Raw genomic sequence first — 26,560 nt, forward strand, 5'->3', positions numbered from 1 at the left:
GTATTTCCTCGTGAGGATAGATGTACAGGTGGCGGTGTCATCGCGTTTTTAGTACCAGACGACATTCAGTCTACACTTCTACTCCACATTACCGGCGCAGAAGCACTGTTTTGTAAAACCACGATTTGCTTATATTCCCTTTAGCTGGCGCAGTGAACAGAGCTCCGAGTTCTGGCCAATTCCCATTACATATCTGATTTCATGCACCGTCACCTTCAAGGGGATAGAAAGGTTGTCCTTACAGGATATTGCAATTCACCAGGTATAAAATGGGAATCATACTGTGTTGGTGTTGTCTATAAAGGCAGCGCTGAGGTTATACTTCATATGGCCTTCAATAATGGCTTAAAGCAAACAATTAGGCAACAAACACGTGTCACATCTATGAGCAGCAAAACACTAGATCTAAAGTTTGTCAGTGAAAACATTCTGGTAGAGAATTCATCATCATCATCATCATCATCATCATCATCATCATCATCATCATCATATCTTATGTTCAGTGCAGGAGGGAGGCATCTCCATGCGATCTTGTATTAGCCCTGTTCTGCGCCAAACGATTCCTTGTAGCGCCCGCGAATTTCCCAATTTCATCGCCCCACCTAGTCTTCTGCCGTTCTCGACTGCGCTTACCTTCTCGTGGTACCCATTCTGTAATCCTAATGGTCCAATGGTTATGTGACCTGCACATTACTTCACTTGGCCAGGTCATTTTTTTCCTCCTAATGCCAATAAGAATATTGGCTATACCCGTTTGCTCTCACATCCAAACCACTCTCTTTCTGTATCTTAACGTTATCCTAGCATTCTTCATCCCTCGCTCTTTGCGCGGTCTTAAATTTTTTCACAAGATTCTTTGTCAGTCTCCAACTGTCTGCGCCATATGTCAGCACCGGTAAAATGCACTGATTGTGACACCTTCCTTTTCAATGATAATGGTAATCCTCCAGTCAGAGGCTGACAGTGTCTGCCGTAGGAGCTCCAACTCATATTTATTCTTCTGTGAATTTCCTTCTCATGATAAGGCTTCCCTCTAATTAATTGACCTAGGCAAACGTACTCCTCACAGGATGTAGAGGTTCGCTGCCGACCCTGAACTCTTGTTCCCTTGCCCGGATATTCAGTGTTATCTTAGTCTCCTGCATATTAATCTTCAACCCAACTCTTACCCTCTCACTGCTGAGGCCCTCAATCATTAGTTGTAAATCGTCTGCAGTGCTGCTGAATAAAACAATATCTGCAAAGCGAAGGTAGCTCACATGTTCGCCCTCGATCCTTACTCTTAAGTCTTCCCGGTTTAATAGCTTCAATAATTCTTCTAAACATGCACTCAATAACATTGCACAGATTGTGTCTCCTGGTATCACCTCCATATTTATGGATAACTTCCTACTCTTACTGTGTAGAATTAAGGTAGCGGTGGAATCTGCAGATATTTTCCAATATATTTTTGTTAGCGGTCTGTACTCCTTGATTGCGTAATGCCTCTATGACTGCTGGTATCTCTACCGAATCAAATGCCTTTTTCGTAATCTATGAAAGCCATATAGAAAGGCTCATTGTACTCCGCGGATTTCTCGATTACCTGATTAATGACATGAAGGTCATCCATTATACAGTATCCCTTCCTATAGCCGGCATGTTCCCTTGGTTGACTAAAGTCCAATGTTGCCCTCATTCTATTGCAAATTACCTTGATAAATATTTTATATATTACTGGGAGTAAGCTAATTCGCGTATAATTTTTTATTCTGTAAGGTCTCCTTTTTGGTGGATTAGTATAATAGGGGCATTAGTCCAGTTTTCTTTGACCTTTGAAGCCGATAGACACATCCTATAAAGAGCTGACAGCTTTTCCAGCATTTTACCTTCTCTATCTTTCAATAAATCGACTGTTATTGCATTTTCTCTTGCTGTTTTTTTTTTCATTTCATGTCTTGCAAGGTCTTTGTGACCTCATTGCTAGTTATAGGAGGAGTTTCTGCAACTTGTTCATTACTGCTTCAAAGGGAGCTACCGTGAATCCTCTGGGTACTGTACAAGTTAATACAGAAGTCTTGCGCTGCTTTTACTATACATTCTAAGTTGCTGATGATATTACCCTGCTTCTCTTTCAGTACATACATCTTGGTTTTTCCTGTTCCAAGTTTTCTTACCTAGCACATTCGCAGATCTAGTAGCATAATAACCTCCACAAAAGCTCATCTTTCAGGTCGACAGCAATTCGTAGAAATAGAACATAAGCAATCCGATTTTGTAGAGCTGTCAACTGGCGAACCTCAAGAGACCGTCAATACAATACATCAATGACATGGTAGAAAACCTGAAATCCATGGTGCGCATGTTTGCAGAAGATATTATTATATATAGGAAAATTAGGAACCATACTGATCAGGTAGCACTAAATTACAAACTTGAGTAAATAGCAAATTGGTGTCACGCATGGCAACTGTAGATTAGTTTAGACACGACTGTGTTAATGGGAGTAAGCAGACAAAAAGAGCGTCTCTAGAATTTGCCTACGTGACCCAACAGCCAAAATAAAAATTTTCTATATTTTTTAAATACCTGGGCCTTATTCTGTCGTCAGATGTGAAATAGGACAAACATGTGTGATACATGTCTTCTAAAGCATTTCCAGCGCTTTCTTCGCTTAAACTATCTCTAAAGTCTGCCTCACCTGACACTTAGATGCTAGCCTACACCTCATTTGTTCGTCATGTACTAGACGAATTGTGCATGGCTCGGCTATCGCAAGCAACAGAGGCCAGTGGAACTGGGGGAAGGTCCGTAAAGTAGTGTGAAACCGCACACAATACACAAGCGCCGGCAACACGTCACTACGGCGTTCAACAAAGGCGTCTACTACGACGTCTGCGATTCACGTGGCCAATGCCGTGGTAGGGTTCTCTCCACTGTGTGCGGAGCGGCTGGTGAAGAGGACATCGAGGCACCCTAGCTGCCGGCGGAGAACACTCTTCTTCCGTCGCTTGAGCCAAGAAGTAAACACCAGAACACTAGAACTAAACACCCTATACATTACTATGAATTGAACCTCAAAAACAAGAAAGGGGCTGGCAGATGGAATGGCACACTGTGGTATAAAATTTTTTAAACAGGGTTGAAGTACCTCAGACAGGCTGGCCAACGTTTCGATAGGTGGACCTATCTTCGTCAAAGGCGGCCTCGTCATCCTCGGCGTGTTAGTTTTAAAGGGTTAGTGCAGTGACGTCACGTGCGGGTGTTGTCGCTGGCGGCTGGTTTTAAAGAGAGAGATTACAAGAGGGAACAGGCGCTGTCGTCCGACGTCTGTGAGCCTCATTCTCAAGACGAAGGGACAAGAGCGCGAGAGTGGGCACGCGGGGAGGAAAGAAAAGAAATAGAAGCAGAAAAAAGGGGAAAAAAGGGGAAAAAAAGGAGGGGGGAGCCAGGGCCGTACCAAGACACAACAAAAGGGGGGGGGTTAAAGAAAAAGAAAAAAAACGAAATCTTTAAGAAATACGGGGGCTTGGGAGCGTGTTGGGGATGCGAAAGGTTAGGAGGTGTTCAGGGGGAGACGTTGGCGGCATGTTTTTGAGGCATTAGAACGGCCGGTCAAGCAATAGGTCGAGTAATTTTGAAATAGTTAAGGTGGCGACGAGGAGTCTGCGGTGCAATGTGTGAGGTGACTGAAAGGCAGCGGCATGGTCTTTCAAGGGGCGCTGCCCCACGCGCTTAACGTAGGTGTCGTTACGGCGGCATCCAGAAGGCGAAAAAGGCATATTGACTTCGGAATGTGTTGTCGAGGGGGTTTCAAAAAAAGGACTAAAAAAGGGGGGCAGGGGGAAGGGGGGGGCGAAATCGGTATAGCAAACAGGAGGGTGACGCGTGCAGAAGCGGGCGCGGGCAAGTGTACATGGAAGAAGGGGATCGTACAGTTGGTATAGACGTAAAATCCTGAAAGAGTACATTAAATTGAGTAGTAGGCAGGAAATTTTTTCCCTTCCCTTTCCTTTTCCTCCGAAATGAAAGAGTAGGTGAGGTTGAAAATTAAAGTTGGCTGGTGGCCTAATGTGTTTTGTGTATTGGTTGGTGATATGAGAGTTTCAGATTTAAGTTACAGCTTTTAAAGATTCTAAGTTGCCGCGTGCCAAATTAATTCCTGTCGGGTGTAGGCAATTAAACTTGTGTATGAGGTATGATTCCGTGTACTTCCTTTCGCGAGGGGAACGGAAATGTGTTTGTAGTATATAGAGCCTTGCTTTGTCAAACATATGTCCATGTTCATTAAAGTGGCTGGCTACTGCTTTGGGTAAATTGTGTTTTGTGTCCGCGCGGTGACCATTGAGTCTTGTATTGATTTGTTGTCCGGTCTCACCTATGTATTGTTTGCTACAAGCGGCGCATTCTAGACAGTAGACTACATTGCTTGATGTGCAGGTGAAAGCCGAAGTTACCTTGTGTGTGTAATTCGACGCTGTACTTTTTACTGTAGTAGTGGATTGTATGTGTTTGCATGTAGAGCACCTGGGGCGACCACAGGGATTGGTTCCCAACTTCTTCTTTTTCTGTAGTTTGGCGTGCACAAGAACATCTTTAAAATTAGTGTTGCGTCTGTAGGCCACTCTGGGAGGGTCGGGAAAAATCTTCTTAAGTTTCTGGTTGCTGGTGAGAATCGGGTAGTATTTACTTAGGATGTTATTCACGTTTGGGAGTGCGTTTGAGAATTTAGTAGTAAGAAGAGGCGTTGTTGTTCTTGTGATCTTCGGGCGGGGCTTGAGGACCTCGGCTCGATCAAGTTTGGTTGCAGCGATGTAAGCTGTTTGAAGGTCACTGTTTGGGTGGTTCCTGTTTGATAGCGTTTCTTTAAGGTGATCGAGTCTATCTATGTAGTCTTGGTTTTCAACGCAAATGCGACGTAGTCGTGTGGCTTGGCCTTTAAAGATGCCTTGTTTGCAATGTCTGGGATGGTGGCTGGTATATTCTAGGTACTGTTGTTTGTCGAAAGGTTTCCTATACAGCGTTGTCTTTAGTTCACCATTGTCAATGTATATTGTTGTGTCCAGAAAGTTTATGCGCTCAGTTGAGGATTCTGATGCGAATTTTATTGTTGGATGAACCGAATTTAGAAAGGATACATATTTATCTAGACTGTCTTGGCCATGTCCCCAGATTATGAGTATGTCGTCTATGTATCGTAGGTATGTGTGGGGCTTGGTAGTGCAGCGCGATAGGAAATCTGTTTCTAGAATCCCCATAAATATGTTCGCGTAGGTTGGTGCAAAAGGCGTACCCATGCTTGTACCATGTATCTGTAGGTAGGAACTCTCTTCAAATTCGAAGTAGTTATGTGTGAGAACTAATTCAAGGAGAGACAGGTAAACTTCAGTAGAGTGTTGTGCACTGTGTTTAGACAGCGTTTGTTTTATCGAAGATAAACCATCAGGGATTGGAGTGCTGGTGTACAGCGCCGTGACGTCTAGTGTTGCGAGAATTGTGTTGTGGGGTAGTGTGCCTTTAGTATTAATGTCTTCTATAATTCTCAGCAGGTGGGGCGTATCTTGTACAAATGACGGAAGTGTTTTCGGCAAGTTACCAAGGTAGTGGTTAAGGAATGTGGAGATGCTCTCTGTCGGGGTGTTGTTGTTTGATACTATCGGACGGCCTGGGATAATAGCAGTGTATAGTTGAGCGGATGGAATTTTATGAATTTTCGGAAGGAGGTAAAAACGTTCGGCAGTTTCGTTGTTTGGTTTAAGAAATTTGTATTCTGATGGTGTTATCAATTCATCAGCCAAAAGTGATTTCAGCCTGTTGGTAATTGTCCCTGTATAGGACAATGTCGGATCGTTATCTAGTTTGCGGTAATGTTCTGGGTTGTTTAGTTGTCTGTAAGCCTCGTGCTTGTATTTTTCTATTGGCCAAATAACTATACTTCCACCTTTATCTGCTTCCTTAATAACAATGTCATTCCGGCAGCTCAGATTTGAAATGATATGACTCTCCAACGCAGTTATGTTTTTAGGTCGCTTAGATGTCTTGGATTGGCTTATAATTTCTTTAGTGATAGTTTTAAGGTATATGTCAAGTTCTATGGCTTGTTCTGGTTCGGGAGTCCAAGTGGATTGGGCTCTAAGTGGTGTCGTCCCGGTGTCTGGTGTGTCTGCAAAAAAGTGTCGGATACGCATTCGTCGGGAGAATTCTGAGAGGTCCTTGTGAAGCTCGAATTCATTTATTGTGTTGTTCGTGGGGCAAAAGTTTAAGCCCTTGCTGAGTACGGCTATTTCTTTTTGACTTAATGTTTTAGAAATGTCTATAACATTGGAGCGGTTTAGTTCTGTGCAAATTTCCTTACTGTCTGGTCCTTCTAAGCTCGAGGTCCCTCTTGTCTGGGTGTGGTGGCTGTTTGGCTGGAAGGTTGTTTTTTGATTAAAATTTGCTTTTTTCCTTTGTTTTTGAACCAATTTTCTAGATTGTTTTTGAGGCTCACAGACGTCGAACGACAGCGCCTGTTCCCTCTTGTAATCTCTCTCTTTAAAACCAGCCGCCAGCGACAAGACCCGCACGTGACGTCACTGCACTAACCCTTTAAAACTAACACGCCGCGGATGACGAGGCCGCCTTTGACGAAGATAGGTCCACCTATCGAAACGTTGGCCAGCCTGTCTGAGGTACTTCAACCCTGTTTAAAAAATTTTATACCACTATGAATTGAACCTGACACATTCAGGTATTCGTTCACCCCCTGAGAATGATTTATTGAAATTCCATACCCAGAAATATTATAATTTTCTCACCTGACAATTTTCATCCTATGCTCTAGCAATATGTCTATTATATGTATCGTGATTTTGAAGATCGCCTGTAGACATCGAATTTTCTTCCCGGTTGTTTTCTGTGGGCGTTTTGTTGTTCATTTTGTCCTTTATTGTTCAGTTTAAGGTCGGGTCCAGGGTGGTCTAAGCCTCTTACTTTACAGCTTAACTACGTATTCTTGTTGACTGCAATAGTAACAAATGTACAAGTTAGTTATTCATATTTTGGTGCAATATTTTTCCCATGTCCTGCAACGGCCTCCATGTGGAGGATATCAGTATCTATCAAATGAAATGAACATGTTAAAAATATATAATTTTGGCACAATATTTTCTGCCGCCAACGCTAGCTCTCATGTTCCTTTGAGTTCAACTAAGCCAGACAGTCGAGCTGGAAGAGAACAAAGGTAAGATAGACAATAATGCTCCAAAGAAATGATAACCAAAATATCATGCGCAGCACAAATCCATGAAAGCCATGTTCGTACTCTATTTCCGTTATCAACGCACGTGCTAGTGCCTCTGAAAGCCACGCTTGCTCCACGGATGAAATATCAGACTAGCTCTCACTTGCCAGTCAAAACTCACACGTGCGAATCACGCACTAACATTTGTTTGTCTTGCTCATAAACGACATACTCTAAAGAAACAACACAAATCTTGCGTAGATTACGCGCTCGAAACTACAACGCGAGTCTCACGTATTTCTTAATACCTCAAGAAATAAAAGAAACTCGAAATGCTTAGCGTGGAACCTTAGGCTTGTTGGTGAATAATTCGAAAAAGGACGCAGTGCAAAAAAGACAAGGACACGAGAGAGTGACATGCGCGCAGCGCTGACTTACAACAGTTTATTCACGAAGCCACGAAGGAATAAATATATAGGGTGCTACCATGCGCAGTATGTGAATGAGCAGCAAAAGAACATGGAACATGAATTGCAATGCTGATAATGATAGCACGTACCAACAGAGCAACATTGCTTGCCTTTCAAACCCTGTCAAAATACGCCATTTCCGGAGATGAAACTGTAATAAAAGGAGAACTTACGCTGAGCTATCAAACTTCCTAGTGAAATCTGCCTCAATGATTTCACGTGTCAGCTGTGAACTATGTTTAGCCAGCACTTCGCTTTTTTCCAAGTATGGCTTACAGCCGTTGACGCGGCAATGAATACCCAGATGGCCCTGTACCGCGTTGTACACATTGTTCTGGTTTTCATTGATACGATCATTTAAGCACCTTCCTGCTTGTCCCGCCTACTTTTTTCCACAAGAGAGGGAACTCACATACACCAAGCTCATGATTGAAGGCACTAGACTGTTCCAGTGTTTCACAGTACAGTGGCCGCACCTGGCTTGTGAAGCAAACTTGAAAAGCTTTGCTAGTTTTTCCGTAGTGGGAAAAAAAACACCGCACCACCAGCGCGTTGCCCTACCCCCTCCGTTTCTGGGACACATCATGTATATACGGAAGTACTAAAAGTTTCCTTTTTTCTTTTGCACTCGCAGACGCGGTGCCCGATCGGCTTCGGCGTGCTTGATTTGCTTAAAAATATTTCCCGCGACAGCTGATACTGAAGCCTTCGTGTGTTCGGCAGACAACAAGCGGTCAACCTGAGCATCATTACTTTTTTGCATAGAGTGCGAACATGAACTTCTGAAAGCGCTGACGAGGCACACATTAACGACTCCTCTTTTTACTAATTTCTGATGTGCTAAGTTGAAAGAGAGAAGTGGTGTCACGCTCTTTGATTCAAACGACGAGCACAAATGTCCACAGGACATGAACAGCCTGACGTCCAAAAACCTTAAACAGTTGTTTTCGGGTAGCTCAACCGGCAGCTATAACGGATGCATTTCTTTTCTGAATACATCTAACAATTTTCCTGCAGCCTGGCCAAACACCTCCTCCGGACATTCAATAAGAACTAAAATATTGTCTACATATTTTCACACTTTGTAACCAGGGTCATATCAACATTTTATGGGTGCGCCAACCACCTCTCTGACAGAAATCACCGCCCCTTCCAGTCCGTGATGATTGTCGAGAAGCGAAGGTGTGTTAGCTACACGGAGTATTCCAGCATGCAAGAAAAACTTTGCGAGCAGTCTATACTGTAAACCATTGTAGATAAAGCGATTGAGTGGGGTAGCAGGTCCTGAAAGTGTTACCAGGGATCGCAAGTCAAGGTATCACGTATGGTTTCCAATGACACGGCGGGTCGATGAATCACCGTCGATGCCGCCTGAGAGGCCCGTCGCGGTGACGCAAGAAGCGATCTTCTTCTGAAGGGTCGTCGTTGGGACCTCTTCTATGTTGTAGCCTTCCTTTAGACGGATGGCAGCCTTATAGGATCCAGGGGGGCTGTTATATGGGCCTACCGGGAGAGCGTCTAGTCAAACCACAGTCATCACGTAGTTGTCTCCGTTCCGTCATGCTCGTTCTATCTTCTCACTCCAGTTGCGTCATGCTGTCGTCGTCACACCACCGTTGTCATTACATCGCCGCAATAGCATGGTCATAATATTATGTCATCATGCGAGGGATCTATATCTTCGAGAGCCAGAACTTTACGTTGAGCTGGTGTGTCACAGTGAAATTGTGTCATAGTGGGTAACGTGGAAATGGCCTTTGAAAACAAGAGTCCTGGCAAATGAAAGCTTCGCCTGAGCCCCTTTCCACATTCTGCAAACCACGAAAGCGACGCTTATCTTTTTCCGAATCCACGAGGTCACTTATGACCGTTGCTGAGTACCGCTGCCTTGCCGAATACCTCACACGCAGGACAGCACTACCAATGGTACTACCTTTACTGATGTCCTTGCCGCTTTACATCGCTGTCTATCGAATTACTCGGTGATTCAGCATATCACATCAAAATATCCTCACTGCAATACATATACGTCGTAAAGAGCACACTTCCTTTGTAAGAATAAACATCTGATGCCTAGTTTGCTAGAGTTTGGGATCTGGCACGTCTGGTTTGTCGTTATTTCGCCCAGTAAAGTGCAGTTTACTATTCTTCTATTTCCAGAATTTGTCCACTCCCCAGGATACGTCGTCATAACGGGAGCTCCTCCCGGATACACTGCAATGTGAGTTCACGGGGCCATGTGTTGCGGGTCTCCGCGTCTTGCCTCCTCCATTGACAGAGAGTTAATTGTTCTGGTGAAAAACGCTGTGAAATATACAAGTAGCTGCATGCAATTCCCTTACAGGCTTCCTGAAAACTTCCGTTTCCAGATTCCAAAGTGTAGGTTTGAAATTGATATTTTTATCCAAGGTGTGCTTATTTTTTCCAATGCTATTGCCGGCCACCTGTTTAAAAGCCTCACATTTGCTCGCAAGCATAAAACAGTTCATTCACTTTGCGCCGTGCTGCTTGGAGATTTATTCTATGTGGTAAATTCTGCTCTTTCTGATTTCAACTTCAGAGCAATCTTGGTGAACACTAACATGCACTGCCTTGCCTAGGCACTTATGCCAAGTTCAGTATATTCTACTTATACACTCCAGGGACTACCAAATTCAAAGAATAGAAGGATCGGAAGTGGTTGTTAGAAAATTACAGTAGAAATGTTTTGAGGAAGGTAATCCACATCTTACAGCTATTACACAATGTGTGAAACAGGCAAGGGGCACGTCAAAAAGGACACTAAAAAGAAAACCGATTTCACCGGTGTTAGTGAATTACCTTTCCACATACGAAAAACCACATTCTTACCGAGACACGACTGTTGCTACGCCAGAGAAGACGCAACAACAAAATCCGCGACTTCAAATTGGTGACGCCACCTTTAGCTATCGGCACCAGCTACCCATCACGTCATCGCTTTTGACGCCATCTGCTCAGGCGTACCAAACTTGCATCAGAAAAAAAAATTAACTACATCGTATGCTAAAAAAGAAAACTGCTAAACTTACGATGTTTCAAGAACTTTTATTTAACCACAACCGCCGAAATTCGAAAAGGATACTTTCCAACCAGTGACTGGGCAATGAAGTATAGTCCCTGAGATTTCGGCGCGACATTTAAAGTTGGAACATTCACCACCTTTCTTGCTTATAATAATCAACCTGTTGCCGCAATATCAATCAAAGTACAGTCCTTCAAGAGTACCTCTTCAACCCAAACTACTTCAGTGTTCTTTTTCAATGTTTCTTCAAGCACTCCATCTTCTACGCAGGTATACATTTGAGAACATATACAAAATTCATGAGTCGCTCCACTCTGTGAAGGTGGTTGACCAGTAAAGCAGCTTTACACCTGACACGGAGGTAACTCATAATTTTGAAGAAAGGTAAGAATTCATTTATTTGATGGGTGGTCATCGTGATGAAAGCTACGCACACATTGTTTGATAATGTCACATCGATACACGAATTCTACTAGGTGGTCGATAGGGCCGGGTCGGTGTGGCGTCGGAATGGATGTGTCTCCAACACGGAACGAGTAAACTGCTCTATTTCCGCTACCGACACCGACACATGGAAATCACCGACAATGCCAACAGGGGTAGTGTCATCGCAGCTAACTTAAGCAAGGTCAGTAGCCATGAACCTTGCCGGACTATGAGTCAGTGAATTTTTTTTGTATATACGCATCTCTTCCTTATACCATCATCATTCATCCGCTCTTTCCCTCCCCATCCCTTTTCCCCAGCGTAGAGTAGCAGGCAAGAGCAAGTTATAGCGCAGGCCGACCGCTCTGCCTTTCTGTAAATAAATTTCTATCTCTCTCTCTCTTGCTTGCTGATGGGGGTGCCATTGATGATGCTGATGCTTGCTGATGGATGTGCCATTGCTCACGGGGTATGAGCCATTCACGATGACAGTTTTCGACATGCTCTTCTGTATGTTGTATGCATGATTAGAAAGAATATAGCACTCTTCGTTTAACTTTGCTGGGTGCTTGTAGCCTCTGCCTTACGCCGCTACTAGTATTGCATTTTTTTCCTTGCCTACGGGCGTATGAGCCATAGATGATGATAGTTTTTGTTCAAGTAGAGCAAAAAATAATGGAACCCTAGCCATATATAGCTTCAATGTAATATATTTTCATATTTACCACGACAGCATTGGCAATCCCAACTAAGTAGAAATTATTTTCTAGCAGCATGCTACGATGCAGTCCCACAAGTCCATAATAGGTGTAACACCCTATTTTATAGAACATTTTTAAATGCTCCCGCATTTAAAAATAAAAGCATCAAAAGTATTTACTAGTCTTACCATGAAAGCTCGGCAATAATTCATATTTTCTCAAATTATTACCCTATACTGCCATAGTTCGTCACGATTTTTGCTCCGAGCCCTCGTGCGCAATGTCTGGCTGCCACCTGCGAGCTCTCTTTCTATCGACCAAGGACACGAACGTCCACTGAACGCTCACAAAAAAGCTGAAGCCTCCAAGGACCCAGAACATCCCGTTGTACGAACCAAGGTCATCCCTGAAGAACCCTGAAAAAGAAAATGAGAAAGACATATGCGGTAGTCCAACAGAAACAGCTAGTTATTTTGGACTTGAATCAATACTATAGGCTCTACAAGAAATGAAATAACCTATGGGCAAGAATTGGAAGTTTCACATGAAAGGCACAGCACTGACTGCGAGAACAAGGTTCAGCGTAACGCATGACAACGTCGCCCAGTGTTGGAACAACACGTGGGTCAGACTAACGAAAAAGAGATACGCAGCTGCGCCAAAATTTGTGGCGCCCTTACGAGCTTTAATACGCCATGTACGACCTGTAATGCAATAGCACAGGCGTCACTACGTTGCCCGTAAGGAGCCGTTCCAGTAAAATTGCATAACGTTCAGGTTTGAGCACTCATATTGCTCTGCCATTTTATCATTTCAAATTCTGAGATGATTTAAAATAAAAGTCGTGCGCTGTAAATTGTATGTTTCATCAAGTGTGTTTAGCAAGTATAATTAGTGTTATTGTAATAGCAGTTATATGGACACCATAGGCGTACTTTTGCCGTCACCATCGCCGTGACCTTCCGGATAAAGTCGAAGGGCGATAACACCGCCGCGCGTCGTATGCTGTATGTGCAAGTGGAAGTACGCGAGGAAAGCCGACGATCACGGCACAATCTGGCGCGCGCGAAGGAAAATGTGGAGAGCAAACACGCCGTCTTCCATCGCGCCTAAGACCGCGGCGGGATCAGAGAGAGAGAGGTGGGCGCACTTGTGCTCCGGCAGCAGCTAAGGTCCTTGAATGAAACCAATAGGTACCGCCATACTTTTATGTTGCAGCTGCCGCTACTACGAGGAGCATGCAAGGAGCAGGAGAGAAGGTCTGCATCTCCGAATTGGTTGAGCGCCATCGCGTGGTATTTCTCGCGTGCTTTTCTCTATTTATTTCTTATTTTCCACTCCTTGCCGCAATCCCCACCTTGACAGTTGGCTGCCGTGTTTCCGCGGCAAGGCTTTCACAAAGTATATAAGATTTTTTCGCTAAGTTCCGTGGCTATCTTCGTCATTGAAGAACTCAGTTCTTGTTTTGATGTGTGTTAGGTATTTATTTTAAGAGTACCAGAAGTGCAAACGTGTATGAACGAAACTTTCTTCTTTGTTGAAGGGATACGGAGCTCACGCATGGGTTAAGCTTATCCGTGCCTGAGCTCCATACCGTTTCAACAATAGCAGGGGTCCTATTCTCGGTGCTCATTCAGAATTGTTTTCCTGCTCGCGCTGTCGTCAACAGGTGCATGAAGCTATGGGGTGCGTAGGCTCTGTAATGTCATAAATCGTGCTAGAAACGTAACGCGTATCATTGTTGTAGTACTGAAAGAGCGTAACTTTGTCAGTCCATGCCTTCGTTAGGCGCTGCGAATATATTTTGCGAGGAAAAGGTGTTCACTACCAGTGCAAGTGATTTTGATTGACTAATGTGCGTAGGCTTTCTCCGCTTCGCCGTCTCGGCAGGATAAAATGGCGCACGAATGCTTTGCTTCATATTGACTTGACACTTTGCAAAAGCGAAAAGTGATCATTGATGAAAACCATTTCTATGTGTAACTTTCGCCTCTGCATACGCTTTGATCACAAATAATGTACAAGTTCCGCTGTAATGTTTGCGCTTGAGAGACAATGGCACCAGTTTACCATAAAAGTGTAGGACCACTTTAACTGTATAATGAGATGCCAGCGTCATGACGAAACGACGACAATAGCTTAGATTCCCCCCGTTGACCGGGAACGTTTCTGCATGACGTTCACATTATCCAGGCGAATATGTCACGTGCCTTGTGTTCAGTGATCATGGCACTCAGATTATTTTTTTATTGCGAGGCTAAAAGCCTCAGGGAAGACAGGGATATGGGCTGGGGGTGAATAAGGATGACTAAATGAATAAAAAAAGATTAGCGGATCTAATGAAGCCTAAGAGGGATCGATAATGTGGTCCCTGCGTCCACGCAGTGTAATTATTGGATTATGCGGCGAAAGTCCCGCTACTGCGAGGTGCCGGAGCCTCTTCGGTTTGAGGGCAGGACAGACCCACAGCAGGTGGTGGATGTCGGCTTCAGCATTTCGCGACTTGCAGACTGAACTCTCAGGGCGAAGATACAACTGGCGAAAGTGCGGCCACTTCCATGTCACGGCAGGAGTGAGGGAAACCCCGACCCGGATCCTCCAATGCGCTACCTCCTCTGCACGTGTAAGAGCACGGGGGAGGTTTACAACACGGAGGTATGAGAGCACGTGTGCGGCGCGGGAGGTGCTCCTTTCTTGTTAAAAGGAGGGTGGCATCATTTAGGTGAAAGAGCTGAGGCAGTGACGATGGAGAGGTAGCTAGACGAGTGGAAGAATGCGCACGGCTTTGGAAGCTTAGACGGTTGCGTGGGATCCACTCTATAGATTTTGGCTGCGGGATGCGTGCCGCCAGAAGATCAATCTGCTGACATATTTCACGGCTGCGAGTGACGCGTCGCAGAAGCCGCGTCACGTGGAGGGTATCAGTGCGGATGACGATACAGGCCGTAGGGACCATGGGAAAGGCGGCCACAGAGCGCAACGCTTCTCGAACAGCAAGGAGCTCAGCACAAAAGGAAGTAAGAGGCTCTTGTATTTGAAACCGGAACGTCACGGGCAGGTGCGCAAGGGCAATGAAGTACGCTGGTCGTTTCACTATCCTAAATGCTTGCATCAACGTAAAGCACGATGGAACCAAGCGGCAGGTGGGCCTCTTGAGCTATAATTCGGTCACGAAGCGATGCCGCCGCGTGAGCGACGGCGTCGCATGGCTATACAGTGCAAGCTCGTTAATTCGAACTTCAATAATTCGAATTTACGGATAATTCGAACTGTACGATTTGGTCCGGCCAAGCTCCACAGAAGTCTGTGTATAAAAAAGTCCGTTAATTCGAACGCGAGAAGGTTCCCTCATGGATAATTCGAACTACGCTCGCCTGGCACACGTCTAAAGAAACGCGCCTACTGCCTACACACAAGGCTGTACTGCCTCCGAAACGGAGAGAACGGCGAGAGAAGGCAAAATCGGAAAAAAATCTAACCGACGCGGGGTCAGCCAGAAGGCAGCGGCGGCTGCCGCCTCTCCGTTCTACGTAACCTCCGAGACTTCTTGCCCATTGCGAATCTCGGAGGCTTTGCAAATCTTGTACAGCTGCTAATGTGCGGAGATGGCACGGCAAGCTCCAAAACACAGCGAATGAAGTACGTCGCAGCTGCGCTTGCAATCAAGAACCAAAGAATCCGGGCCTTCGCCACCTTCACATGTTCAGCGTCTTTGTCTCGGCAGTCTTCCTTGGTTGTGCACCTCTGTTTTCAGCTTAGGAGGTATCGGCCGTCGCGATTCATTGTGATGGTGTTAAGCTTCGCGGCTAACGTTCGTTTCGGCGGACATCGGTGGTGTGGCACAGTCGGACCCAGAGCTTCGACTTGAAGATGGCGTGTGCCCGCGGCACACGCCATCACTTTCTGACACGCCAAATTCCTGACATGCCCTACTGCTTCCAAATCGCAGTGTACTGTTGCCCTCCTTCACTTTCGTTAGTTCGAACTTTCGTTAATTCGAACTGAAGCGGCTTCCCCTTGCGGTTCGAATTAACGAGCTTTTACTGTATGTCAAGCGACGTATGTCGGTTGGCTTGTCATCGCTAAGCTGTACAAAACTCCAGGCAGGAAGAGCTGGCGATGGTGGTGGTAGAAGGGAGTGCGAGAAAGCGTAAGCTCTGAGAGCACACGTTGCGTGTGAAAGGCTGACCTTAAGCCTGCGAGCATCACATCGCTGTTTCACCAGCTCATCTAGTGTGTTCAGCTGTGCATTCTCTTGGAGAGCCACGATCGGGTTGATGCGGGGAAGGCAAGGGATGACCCTCATTGCCTTGCGATTAACAGCTTCAAGGCGATCCCATTGTGCCCTCGTAAAATGCTGGAATTTGGATTGATAGACAACGCGTGCTTGCGCTACCGCCTTCACCAACTGTCACGCCAGATATGAGCGGGCGCCGCCAGTTTTAGGAGCAATGCGCCTAATCAGACCCAATGTCTGAATCGCCTGCTTTTTAGCGCTGGAGAGCCAAGCAGTTCCGTCCGGTTCGCGACTCGTGGACCGTCAGACCCAGAATTTTTATATTGAACATTTTTGAAGTGACGTGGAAGTGCAGCGCAAACAACATCCGAGTTGTTGAATCGGCAGCTACATAGTGCTGCCCACACGCAAGCGCATCGAATTTGGCGTCTACCGGCGAAACCTTCATCACACCCCTTTCACTTCGAGCAAGTGTCATTAAAAATCAAAATAAAGAGTTTAATCAATGCCACAAAAATAGCTGGTGAAGCAGGTTGATCCGTGCAAGCAGCGACAGTGTTTTCGCCTACGAGTACAATGCATGGCCGTGGACGACATATATATACATTCAAACAAAGCTCTGGCATGTATGTAAAGACCATTTACATTACGTATACGTTATTGGGTAGACAAAGAAATATGATGTTTGTGTTGTACTCGACAGTAAAAGGAATTTGTCCAGCAAACTAGCCTCAAAAGCCTTCTAACTGAAATTAGGCAGCCAACCCCAAGCCACAAAAAAGGCGCGCAGTTACGCGCCGAAAAAACACAAAGGACGTCTGCTCTTGCCAGTGTCATGGCGTTCCATCATCGCTCTTTTCAGGGCACACATAATCACGTCCTAAATAGGGTAAAAATTCATGCGGAAACACCGAACAACAATTTTAATATTTCACCTCCTGTAACTCTATGAGCGGCTTCCGAGCGAACGACCAAACAGCGAGGGCAAGCTACGACAGAAAAAGCGAGCTGCGAGAAGGCCAGGGGGTGCAAGAGTAAGATTTTTTGTTTTGTGTTACAAAAGAGTTAGACAATCTAGGAAAAAAAGTCGCACTTTCGCACGACAGGCGATTCTTGATAGCGATAGCAAAGTATTTTACCTTTACATGTTGTATAGCTCTTAGTTTCATCTTCCTGGTAAACTGCACTAAGTATTCGCCTAATAGTTAAATTATCAAGCATGGTGGCAGGCTCTCACACGCAAACATATACGGATCTCACTCGACCACCCAAAACATTCGCTCTCACAACGCTGGTGTGATGAATAGCGCCGGCTGTGGGGATCGAACACTTCGGGCTTCTTCTCGCAACAATGCGTGCCGGAAAGTTGAGATTACGCGGCTTTCCACAGCACGCGCACGAGAACACAGCGCGCATGAAGCCACCGGCGCCCTCCCTTAACCTTCGCACCCGGCGCTGATAAAAACCCTGATACCGCCCGTAGAAAGTGTATGCCCTCAGCAGCCACGGCCGAGATCGACGAGACGGGCGTTCACACACACCCTGGATTGTGCCTGATCAAGTTACCGGGCGCACACTTACCCGCGCCCCCTAGCACACGCATGATCATGTGACCAAAAATTGAGCTCGCCGGAAGATGCGCGCATCAAAGCACCATCTTGCTCGGCTCACACTCGCACGCTTTTCCTCGCACCCACAGGGTGCGGCACGCTGGGAGTGTAAGGCTTTTATTCCACTTGGTATCTGCACGGAACGCCATGATGACGGGGAAGATTTGCCTCTAGTGCCCATAAAATTGATATCGCAATAAAAAAGACGCAGCTCGAAAAATTACAGGAACAGCGAACACACTGAGAACCAAGCTAGCAAACACAAGTGTCCAATATAGGTATTCAGTCCCGTAGCGATTTTCACGTGCATGCGCAATAAACATGTAAGCAGCAGATTTCGACAGCGTGTATAGCGGTGTTTCAGCAGAGCACTATGGCACGCCGACCGCAGTTGACCATTGTGCAAGGTTTTGTGCTCTACACAGACTCCCAGAACAATGGCGTCTGCGCGTGTTTTTAAGGGGCCACTGCAGGCAATACTGTAGAGGATGCGGATAACGTGCGCATCACATAAAAGCTGTCTTTGACAAAATGACGGTTCTACAGAGCACAATTCTCTGTCATCATGGTTATGGATAAAGCGTCGATGCTACGGAAAGGAACATACAAGAACGATCAACAAAGAAACGTGGCACATATCCACAATCGAGAAAGCGCCTAGAGTCGGACGGTCTGCGGAAAAGAAAGTCGAAAGCATCAACGGCGTCCCTCCAAGCAAGGCGTGACAACAAGAATGACATATAACTTTATTACGATTAGCATTCCTAGGGTACTTACCACACTTTCGGGTGGCTGATGATCTATCTATCTATCTATCTATCTATCTATCTATCTATCTATCTATCTATCTATCTATCTATCTATCTATCTATCTATCTATCTATCTATCTATCTATCTATCTATCTATCTATCTATCTATCTATCTATCTATCTATCTATCTATCTATCTATCTATCTATCTATCTATCTATCTATCTATCTATCTATCTATCTATCTATCTATCTATCTATCTATCTATCTATCTATCTATCTATCTATTTTTGTATGTACGCCTCAAACCCTTTTTCCGCCAAGCTATATCACCAGGCAGTCCATGGTCAAATGGATGGCACATCGGGCTACTGTACCGAGAGACGATAGATTGGGACCAACCATTGGACCAACCCAAGTCACTGCATATGTGGCAATATGCACCTAAGTGCCGCTCTTCAATGAACCTATTTGGCGCCGACATAGGTACATGGGGATGCGGCACTGGATATGAACCTCTTTGACGCCGTCATGGAGTACTGGGCACGTTCCGCACAGTCTGCACTGCTTTTAAATGAACATCTTTGGTACCAAATTGAATCACTCGCGATGTGCCAATAGGTATCTAGAGCTCTTCAATAAACATATTTGACGCCAGTTTAGGTAAGCCCGCATATGCCAGTGGATTATGTGCCGTTCTAGAACGGCAAAAAAGCATGCACTAATTTTCTTCGATGGTCCGAGGAATCGAACACATGACACGTGTGGACATTACGACGGTGCTGCTAGATGGAACAGCGAGTGCAGTGCGAGTTTACAGTGGGAACCAGCACTCGATTTAATGTTGATGAAAGCATCATACGATCAGCCGTCGAGATAAGCAAGAGTTAGAGTATGGGCGGAAAAAAAACAAAAAACCTGATTTGTTACTGGCATAGGCAGCGGTGAAAGGTAGATGGAGAAGTTACGAAGACGAGAAAACACTTTATGGAAATGTACACCAAAGTAGCAGAATGAAAAGCATGTATAGCATCCCCGATTAACTCAAGCAGCTAACTGACGATTTGTCATCGCAAAGATCCAAAAGACGTGCGAATAAATCGTCATCGTCATCATGATCATCATCATCGTCGAGTGCGCGAGAGAAGAACAAGGCTGCACAAACGTTTCATTGTTTCCATTACAGTACGTATCTTCACTGCTTCAGTGCTAATCACATTAGCGTCGACATTCTTCGTGAGGTGGCTTATGCCGATTTCTTAAAAATTAGAAGCATGTATTTGCGCAGTCAGAGGGAATGTCAAAGGAGAGGCCATCCGACCCAACTGGAAAATGCTATTTGTTTTCAAACACATCTCGTGAAGTAGGAATATAGAATGGGGCCCCGTTTGTACCAGGTGCTGTTTGTGTCACTTTCAACTCGTTAACTGCAGTCCCATTTGATCATGTTCAGTCTTGCCCTGTTTAACAGCGTTCTGTTTGATCTCGGTTAGTTCCGGCCTGTTAGCCCGTTTCAGACCTACTTATTCCCCAATTCCGACCACGTTTGTTCAGTATGCTTTGATGTCGCTTAAATAATTCCCTCTTCAAACCTATTTGCTGCACTTATGGAATTACGATCAGCCTTGAAGACAAATGGATCTGCAAGTTTACTCCAAGAATACCACTGCCACATATAGGTTTGCAGTTACGTTGCTTGATAGAAAGATGAACACGATTTCCGGCATACATTATATACCTTAAGCATCACTGGCGCGATACATCATGAACGAGTTTTGTGTAACCTATGAGTGCGTTCGCCATCGATGACCTGCGAGAGTGTGCACCCTGAAAAAAACTGGTGCCCCATATTGATATTTTCTACTAGTATTCAAATGTCATTCTTTTAAGTTTACTACATGCCTGATAATTCGTACTCATCTGATTGCTGTGTTGTGTTACTCTAGTGGTTAGTTGAAAAATCTAAAAGAAAGCGTAATTTTGAGGTGGAAAGACTAAAGGCTTGCACGTGTACATAGAAGAGATAATAGAAGTAATGGCTTGCACTCTTACATCATATAAATAAATGTACATTGCGTATGTGTTTTGTCCAACCACTTCAGCTTTCATTAATCCTCAAGTCTTCCGGTTGAAGCAAGAGCACGTCATACATCTCGCAAGCATTGTTTATTGGGCCTTCTAATGGTATTTAGATAAACGCAGTCTGCTGACAGAGACCATTGGAATGTGTGGCATTTTTTGAGAGCTTGCAGGGCACCTGAAAAAGTAAAGCCAAGAAATTATTTTCAGTAATCCAATAGGTGAACATAAATGCAAAAGCAGCATTGCCTATGTTCGCACAGGTGATGATGGTTCAGCATTCAGAATATAGGAGATATTGAAGATATCTTATCAAAATTAAGTGCTTTAATGCAATGCGGATTATCCATAAAGGAACCTTCACTACTGTGGTAGAGTTAGTGGTCGTAATTAGCGGGCAACTGAAACAAGAGTCCACTGGTAACCCGGGCGGCGCGTCACTATTACCACTGACGAAGCATGATAAGAAATGACATCGGAAATAGGCACTCCTACGAAATCACGGTCCTGAACTTGCTAATAGAAAAAGTTCCCGAAGCATAGCAAACATTAGGCGCAGCTGGCGAAGCGCGTGGCATTCTCTAGAGGGCAGACCTACATAGAAACGTAGAGCCGATCTCACAAGAAAGCTGACAGCTCTCTGCGCATACTTGAACACGCGTGTTGTGGAAGTTACGTCTACCTTCTCGTGCTCATCACGCCTTGTCATGGATCAGAGGGATATTCTACCAGGATTATCAATGAGATCGCAACCACCCATGAACAGTGGATAATAAGAGCGGCGTAGAATGAAGCGGAATCTGGTACAAACTTGCGGTCTTGTCGCTTTCTGGCAATATCGCAGATGCGCACAAAGTTTGGAAAGCTTTCGGTGATGACTGTTTCACGACTTCTTCACAGTCAAGATTTTGAGATATCAGGAACACAGCCCAAAGGCATCGCGTGATAAAATGCGAAATATACATACAGCTGACACCGAGTTAAACGATTTTCCTTGATATCAGAGGTTGAGTTAACCAGGGTTTACTGGGGAATCCGGAGTTCTCACTACAGCATTCATCGATAATTATATCATGGTTTTAGCATGTAAAACTCAATAATTTATTCTGTCAAACCAAACAGCATATGCATAAGACAAAATACTGATATTGACTAAGCTGACATCAGCTGCATTTCGCAAATTTCATACTTTCCAGGACATGAAATTGGTAAATGGTCTGAGCAATGATCTACTAATGCCCAGGTTATTGCCATCTGATATAAATAGCCTATTCTGCGTTACCTTCCTTACTTTAACGAAAATGATAGGTGCAGTGTGCATTCGTGGTGCTGACTACAGGAAACAATATTAAGGCATCATCCACGTTGCCGGTCACTCTCGGCAGGATCGGTTGAAACATCCTGCAGTGTTGCAGTTCAGTTGACAAAATGGCAGCTTCAGGCTTACAGGGCTTACAACACGGCAAGCTGAACATAACTTCTTGGTTTGAGCGCACTCTTTTAATTTCATTACATCAAACATTCTTGTGGCGCCCTGTACAGATGGTCTTTTAACGTCACCGCGAAGCTTATATGACATTGTACGACCCGGAAGATACGAACAATGTCCTGCTCTAGTTGGAATCCTGTGAATGATTCGTGAAGTTCCAAGCCCTTGATTTCCTGTCAATATCCTTGAACGCGTGCTTCGAGTAATTCCTTCCAGGCTAGCCAAATTATTTTAAAACCTCACATTAACGCTATACCTATGTCTTCACTGACAGACTTTTTGGGATAAGGTGCTCAGCTTTGCAAATCTGGTTGAAGGAAAGGTGGAACAAACAGGTGGCTATTCTGGACGCGAGTAAGACAAAGCAGCGAGCCTTAGTTAGAACGGGGTGGCCTTAGGTTGTATAGGAGAGTCTGTGAAAAGTTCGACTACAATTAATCTCATCAGGTTACATGATGATGGAAGTTGCAATCACTGACCATGTGACTATCATCTTACCAGTGAGATCAATCTCCTCAATCCTTGACTAACTGCTACAGAACTAGAGACAAGATGTAACCAATATTCATCACTTTGTCTCACTAATGTCTAGGATAGCTACTTGTAAGTGCCTCATTTGCTTCAACCACCCTTGCAAAGCAAAGAAACTTAACCTCAAAAGTCTCCACTTGAACAAATCAGTAACATTAGCGTGAGGCCTAAAGATAATTCGGCAAGCCGAGAAATTGATGAATTTGCTATGTTCAGGCGCGAGGGACAAGTATGGCCAAACGGCGCCAAAACAGTGCCAATGAGTTGGCAATATGGCGATAAAGTATGAGATAGACGTGGCGTGGCTGTATATCGAATCTTAGGAACAGTCATTTAGAAGTGCGTAAAATGGGCGGGTAATAAAATTATGGCAATGCCAGTCAAGTAGTATCAATAGAAAAGTGACACTGCTGATGGATATGATTAAGTAAAATATGTCAGTGCTGAAAATCTGTGAGAAGCACTACTGCATTAACAAAATCCTCGAATCTCAAGGATTTGCAGGCATGTGCTTTACGAAAATACTGTCAGCATCATCTGGTTAGAGGGTGTGCTACGATCGTGGTGGATGTTGTTTTTGGCGCAAGGGCCAGAAATGGCCAAATGGCGCCATGACACTTGTTGATGGAGCCGAAAAATTACTGACAGCATGAGTACTAGTATGCCAGCAGAAAATCAAGAGCTTGGCAGCCGATGCATTCTTCGCAAAGCGCGAGGTACAGCAGGTTATTGTTCAGGACTTCCCGGGTGCACAATTCTATGCCAACTCCACGCAGACACTGGAGAAACACCCCTGTAGACAGTTGCAAGATAAAAAGGTTGATTTTCCAAGACAACTGCGACCACTCAAACCATGAAAGTTATACTTAAATTGTCATCCTACAACTAGACTGAACCTAAACCTGTTATTTCGCGTAAAAGAAAAACATCAACACTGGTGCCTCGACCAGCTCGAGTGATACGCGCCGTGGAAGGCGCCGACACAGTTTCTTTCCGGATACGACACCCGCACCTGCATATTCCTGTGCTGTACAAATTGCAGAAGCACAGCCCAGAACCTTTTCTACCTTAGTGTGAGCAAGGAACATGTATGGGCTCCAAACCCCATCGAGACAATGAACCCAAAACCACGACCCAAGTTTGTTCCGCGCCGAGAAAAGTTTCTTATGTTGGCTTTTCCTACAATTATTTATCGTCAAAGAAAAAGCTTGTTTTTTTGTGTACGAACGTAAATAATGAAAAGCATGCACAACCACCCGCGAAAGAAAGCATGCAGTAAAAGCCCTATTAAGGATCGTTCACACAGGAGCGTGGAGTTAGCATGGGCCTGGCAGTATAGTGTTTGGCCAGCATGGAGGGGCACAGGCGGAGACGAAAGGCGACCCAGGTGGCGAGTAACAAAAAACGTTAAATAGGTCGTTATGGAGCGGTCAGCTCTACAAGCTCCTCACAGAGAGCGACACAGTCAACCTTGCTCAGTGAAGCCCGTTGGCGAGGGCATACTTTATACAGTGCGGAACGCCCTCACTCAGAAGAGTGAACGCTCTCCACGCTCGAGGCCGCCGCTCGGTCCACATACAACAGCTCAACGGCTCCTCTAAACAGCACTGACCCAACAGAGGGGAAAGTCACTGACGCGCACACAGACACCACTGGCGTCATCGTTGCGGATGAATGCAGGAATGAATGCACGCGCGTAGCCTGGCTGCCCCGCTCGCTGAACGGAGACAGCACTGCGCAGCCTCTGGGCAGATATCAGGGCGCCAAAGCGTCTCCCTAGCTCGGTCAATCCTGACACCATTCTATGTCATGCACCTTACAAAGGTTTGAATGTGTTCTGTAAGGATGGACATCCTGCGTGGAGTGCAAAATGACAGCGTCAATAAGGCTAATAACATTACATGATACCGCTAACCAATAAGTGTCCCCAGAATCATAACTTAGCATGTCTACCTGTACGCCATCATTACACTTAGAAAAGAATCCTCGTATTGTTTCTACCCAATTTTTTTCAATCTAGTACGAAGTTTAAGCATGTGCAGAAGCTTAATCAACCAGTGCGCCATAAAAATTACCCCTATAGATTCCTGTCCACTTCAGCCTTTAAAATAAATACTGCAAAGTTCATTGCCGCGTGTAGGACAAATTAGAGTGTTCTGGAATTGAATACGCCTTTTTCATAAATGCATAAATCACTTGCTCTGCGACTTGCATATGGGCCTTTTGTCGAGAAAGAATACCACTACAATAGTTGATGCTTGGGCAAGTTCGTAACAGTTTATTTCGATGGTGCTTGCAACGACTACATGCGAAGGAAATAAGCGACAGACAGACAGACAGTCAAAGAATGGTGCGCTCTTTCGCGCTTTGTCTGATCTTTAGCTGTTGGATATGTGTGCGCTGTGATTGCCATGTCGGTCTGTCCCTTATATCTTTAGTATGTGTGCACTGAGAATAACATTGTAAAGAACATTGTGAGCAGATACTGGTACAATAAAAACAATGAGCAAGAAACATGCCTTATGATGCAGTACATCACCTTTTTAACACAATACACACACAATAAACCCGCTACTGCACTGAAAAGGACTTATTAGAGTTGCTGTGCAAAGGAACAGCTTGATTTCACATAAAAACTAATGACATTTGTTCAATTATCTGGACGAACTCGAGGTTATGTAGTATTGTGAAGAGGTGTTATCCTTGAAAACGACCTTCATTTATTGTAAGAAATAATCATACCGTCCACTCCAAAGATCAGGCTATAGGTATAAATATGCAACAGCCAACATGGTGAACCAATATTTGGATGATTGTTGAAGTAAAACAAATGGCCGAAACATTCCCGACGAAATCAATATCTTTTGTAGACGACAGCATATGAGAGTTAAAAATGTTCAAAAGCAAAGGAGTGCTTTTCTGCTGCGATCGTTTGTCAATGCTTCAGAGAGCACAGTATGGTTGAGTTTACGGCGTAACATTATAGATGCATCCTCTTTATGGCTTCTCAGGGGCTGATTACAATGAGTAGTAAGTGACGTGACATGTCTGAGCAGTTGAAAGATAGTGCTGAAGATTACATAGCATAAGATATTGTTTAGATGCAAATGAACCTTCCGGCAGTATCATCTCATGCAACGTCACTCAGACAAACCTTTAAAGGTGCACTCAAGAGGAAAATAATCATTTGTGCTGCCCCATTAGTAACTTACTCTACTGCAATACAAAAAATTACCCACCCGACGATTACGGTAATCTCCAATATGAAATTTGAGCGCCGCTCTGTATGCGTTTTCGCGATATATTCGCTGGCCCCGACAATCTGTCGCATGCGGCACACTGCAAACGGAGTGAAGTGGGGCGCGATTACTTCGCTGGTCGGTAGACCGCAAGACGCAGCGCGTAGGTGACGCGTTGGCACGATTCACAGCAGCCGCCGCAGATAGAACTCCACTCTTGCAGTGCTTTGTTTCCATATATGATATTGGTGGACGAGCTCCCCGTATGCCATTGGCAAACAGACGACGGCGTGCTACTATGGCGCCATATCGTAGCGGTCGTCGCGATAAAGCCCATCCTGTGCGGCAATATGCTTTTCTTTCGCTTTCGCCATGCCTTCCTCCTACGCTTTCCGCCTCATGGTCCCGCACGACCCCTATCCCCTTTCGTCCTCGCGCTCTCTTTGCTAACGCCCTCTCTCCACCCCCACTGTGCTCTGTGTTCGCTTTTTCATCCTTCGCTGTGCTCGATCACTCGGTTACGCGCAGGGACAATGACTACGGGCAACGGAGGAACTGGCGTCTAAGCACTGTGCTCCAGAACCAACTGCACTTACAAAAAGACGAGGCCGAAGAATGAAAGATGGGTGATGAACCCACAATGAAGTCCACGCACCAGCTAACCGTGATGTTATGTATTTTGAAGCAGTGTGCTAGGGATGGTGCTAATTCGATTTTGGGAAGTATTGACTATATTGCATTTTAAATGAGCTGAGGAACTGAACTTAGCAATCTTTAAGCAA

General features: G+C 44.9%; 1 protein-coding gene across 2 annotated transcripts in view; it reads right to left on the reverse strand.

Moving 5' to 3' along the window:
- Positions 1 to 11,828: 11,828 nt before the first annotated feature.
- Positions 11,829 to 26,560, reverse strand: part of LOC135901023 (monocarboxylate transporter 12-like) — a 60,665-nt gene continuing 45,933 nt past the window's right edge. For both annotated transcript variants that reach the window (XM_065430654.1, XM_065430655.2), the window contains exon 6: positions 11,829 to 12,257. In XM_065430654.1, coding sequence (XP_065286726.1) covers positions 12,091 to 12,257 — 167 coding nt within the window. In that variant the 3' untranslated portion in view covers positions 11,829 to 12,090. The remainder of the gene's footprint in view (positions 12,258 to 26,560) is intronic.

The sequence above is a fragment of the Dermacentor albipictus genome, chromosome 2, assembly GCF_038994185.2.
Source record: "Dermacentor albipictus isolate Rhodes 1998 colony chromosome 2, USDA_Dalb.pri_finalv2, whole genome shotgun sequence".
NCBI lineage: Eukaryota > Metazoa > Arthropoda > Arachnida > Ixodida > Ixodidae > Dermacentor > Dermacentor albipictus.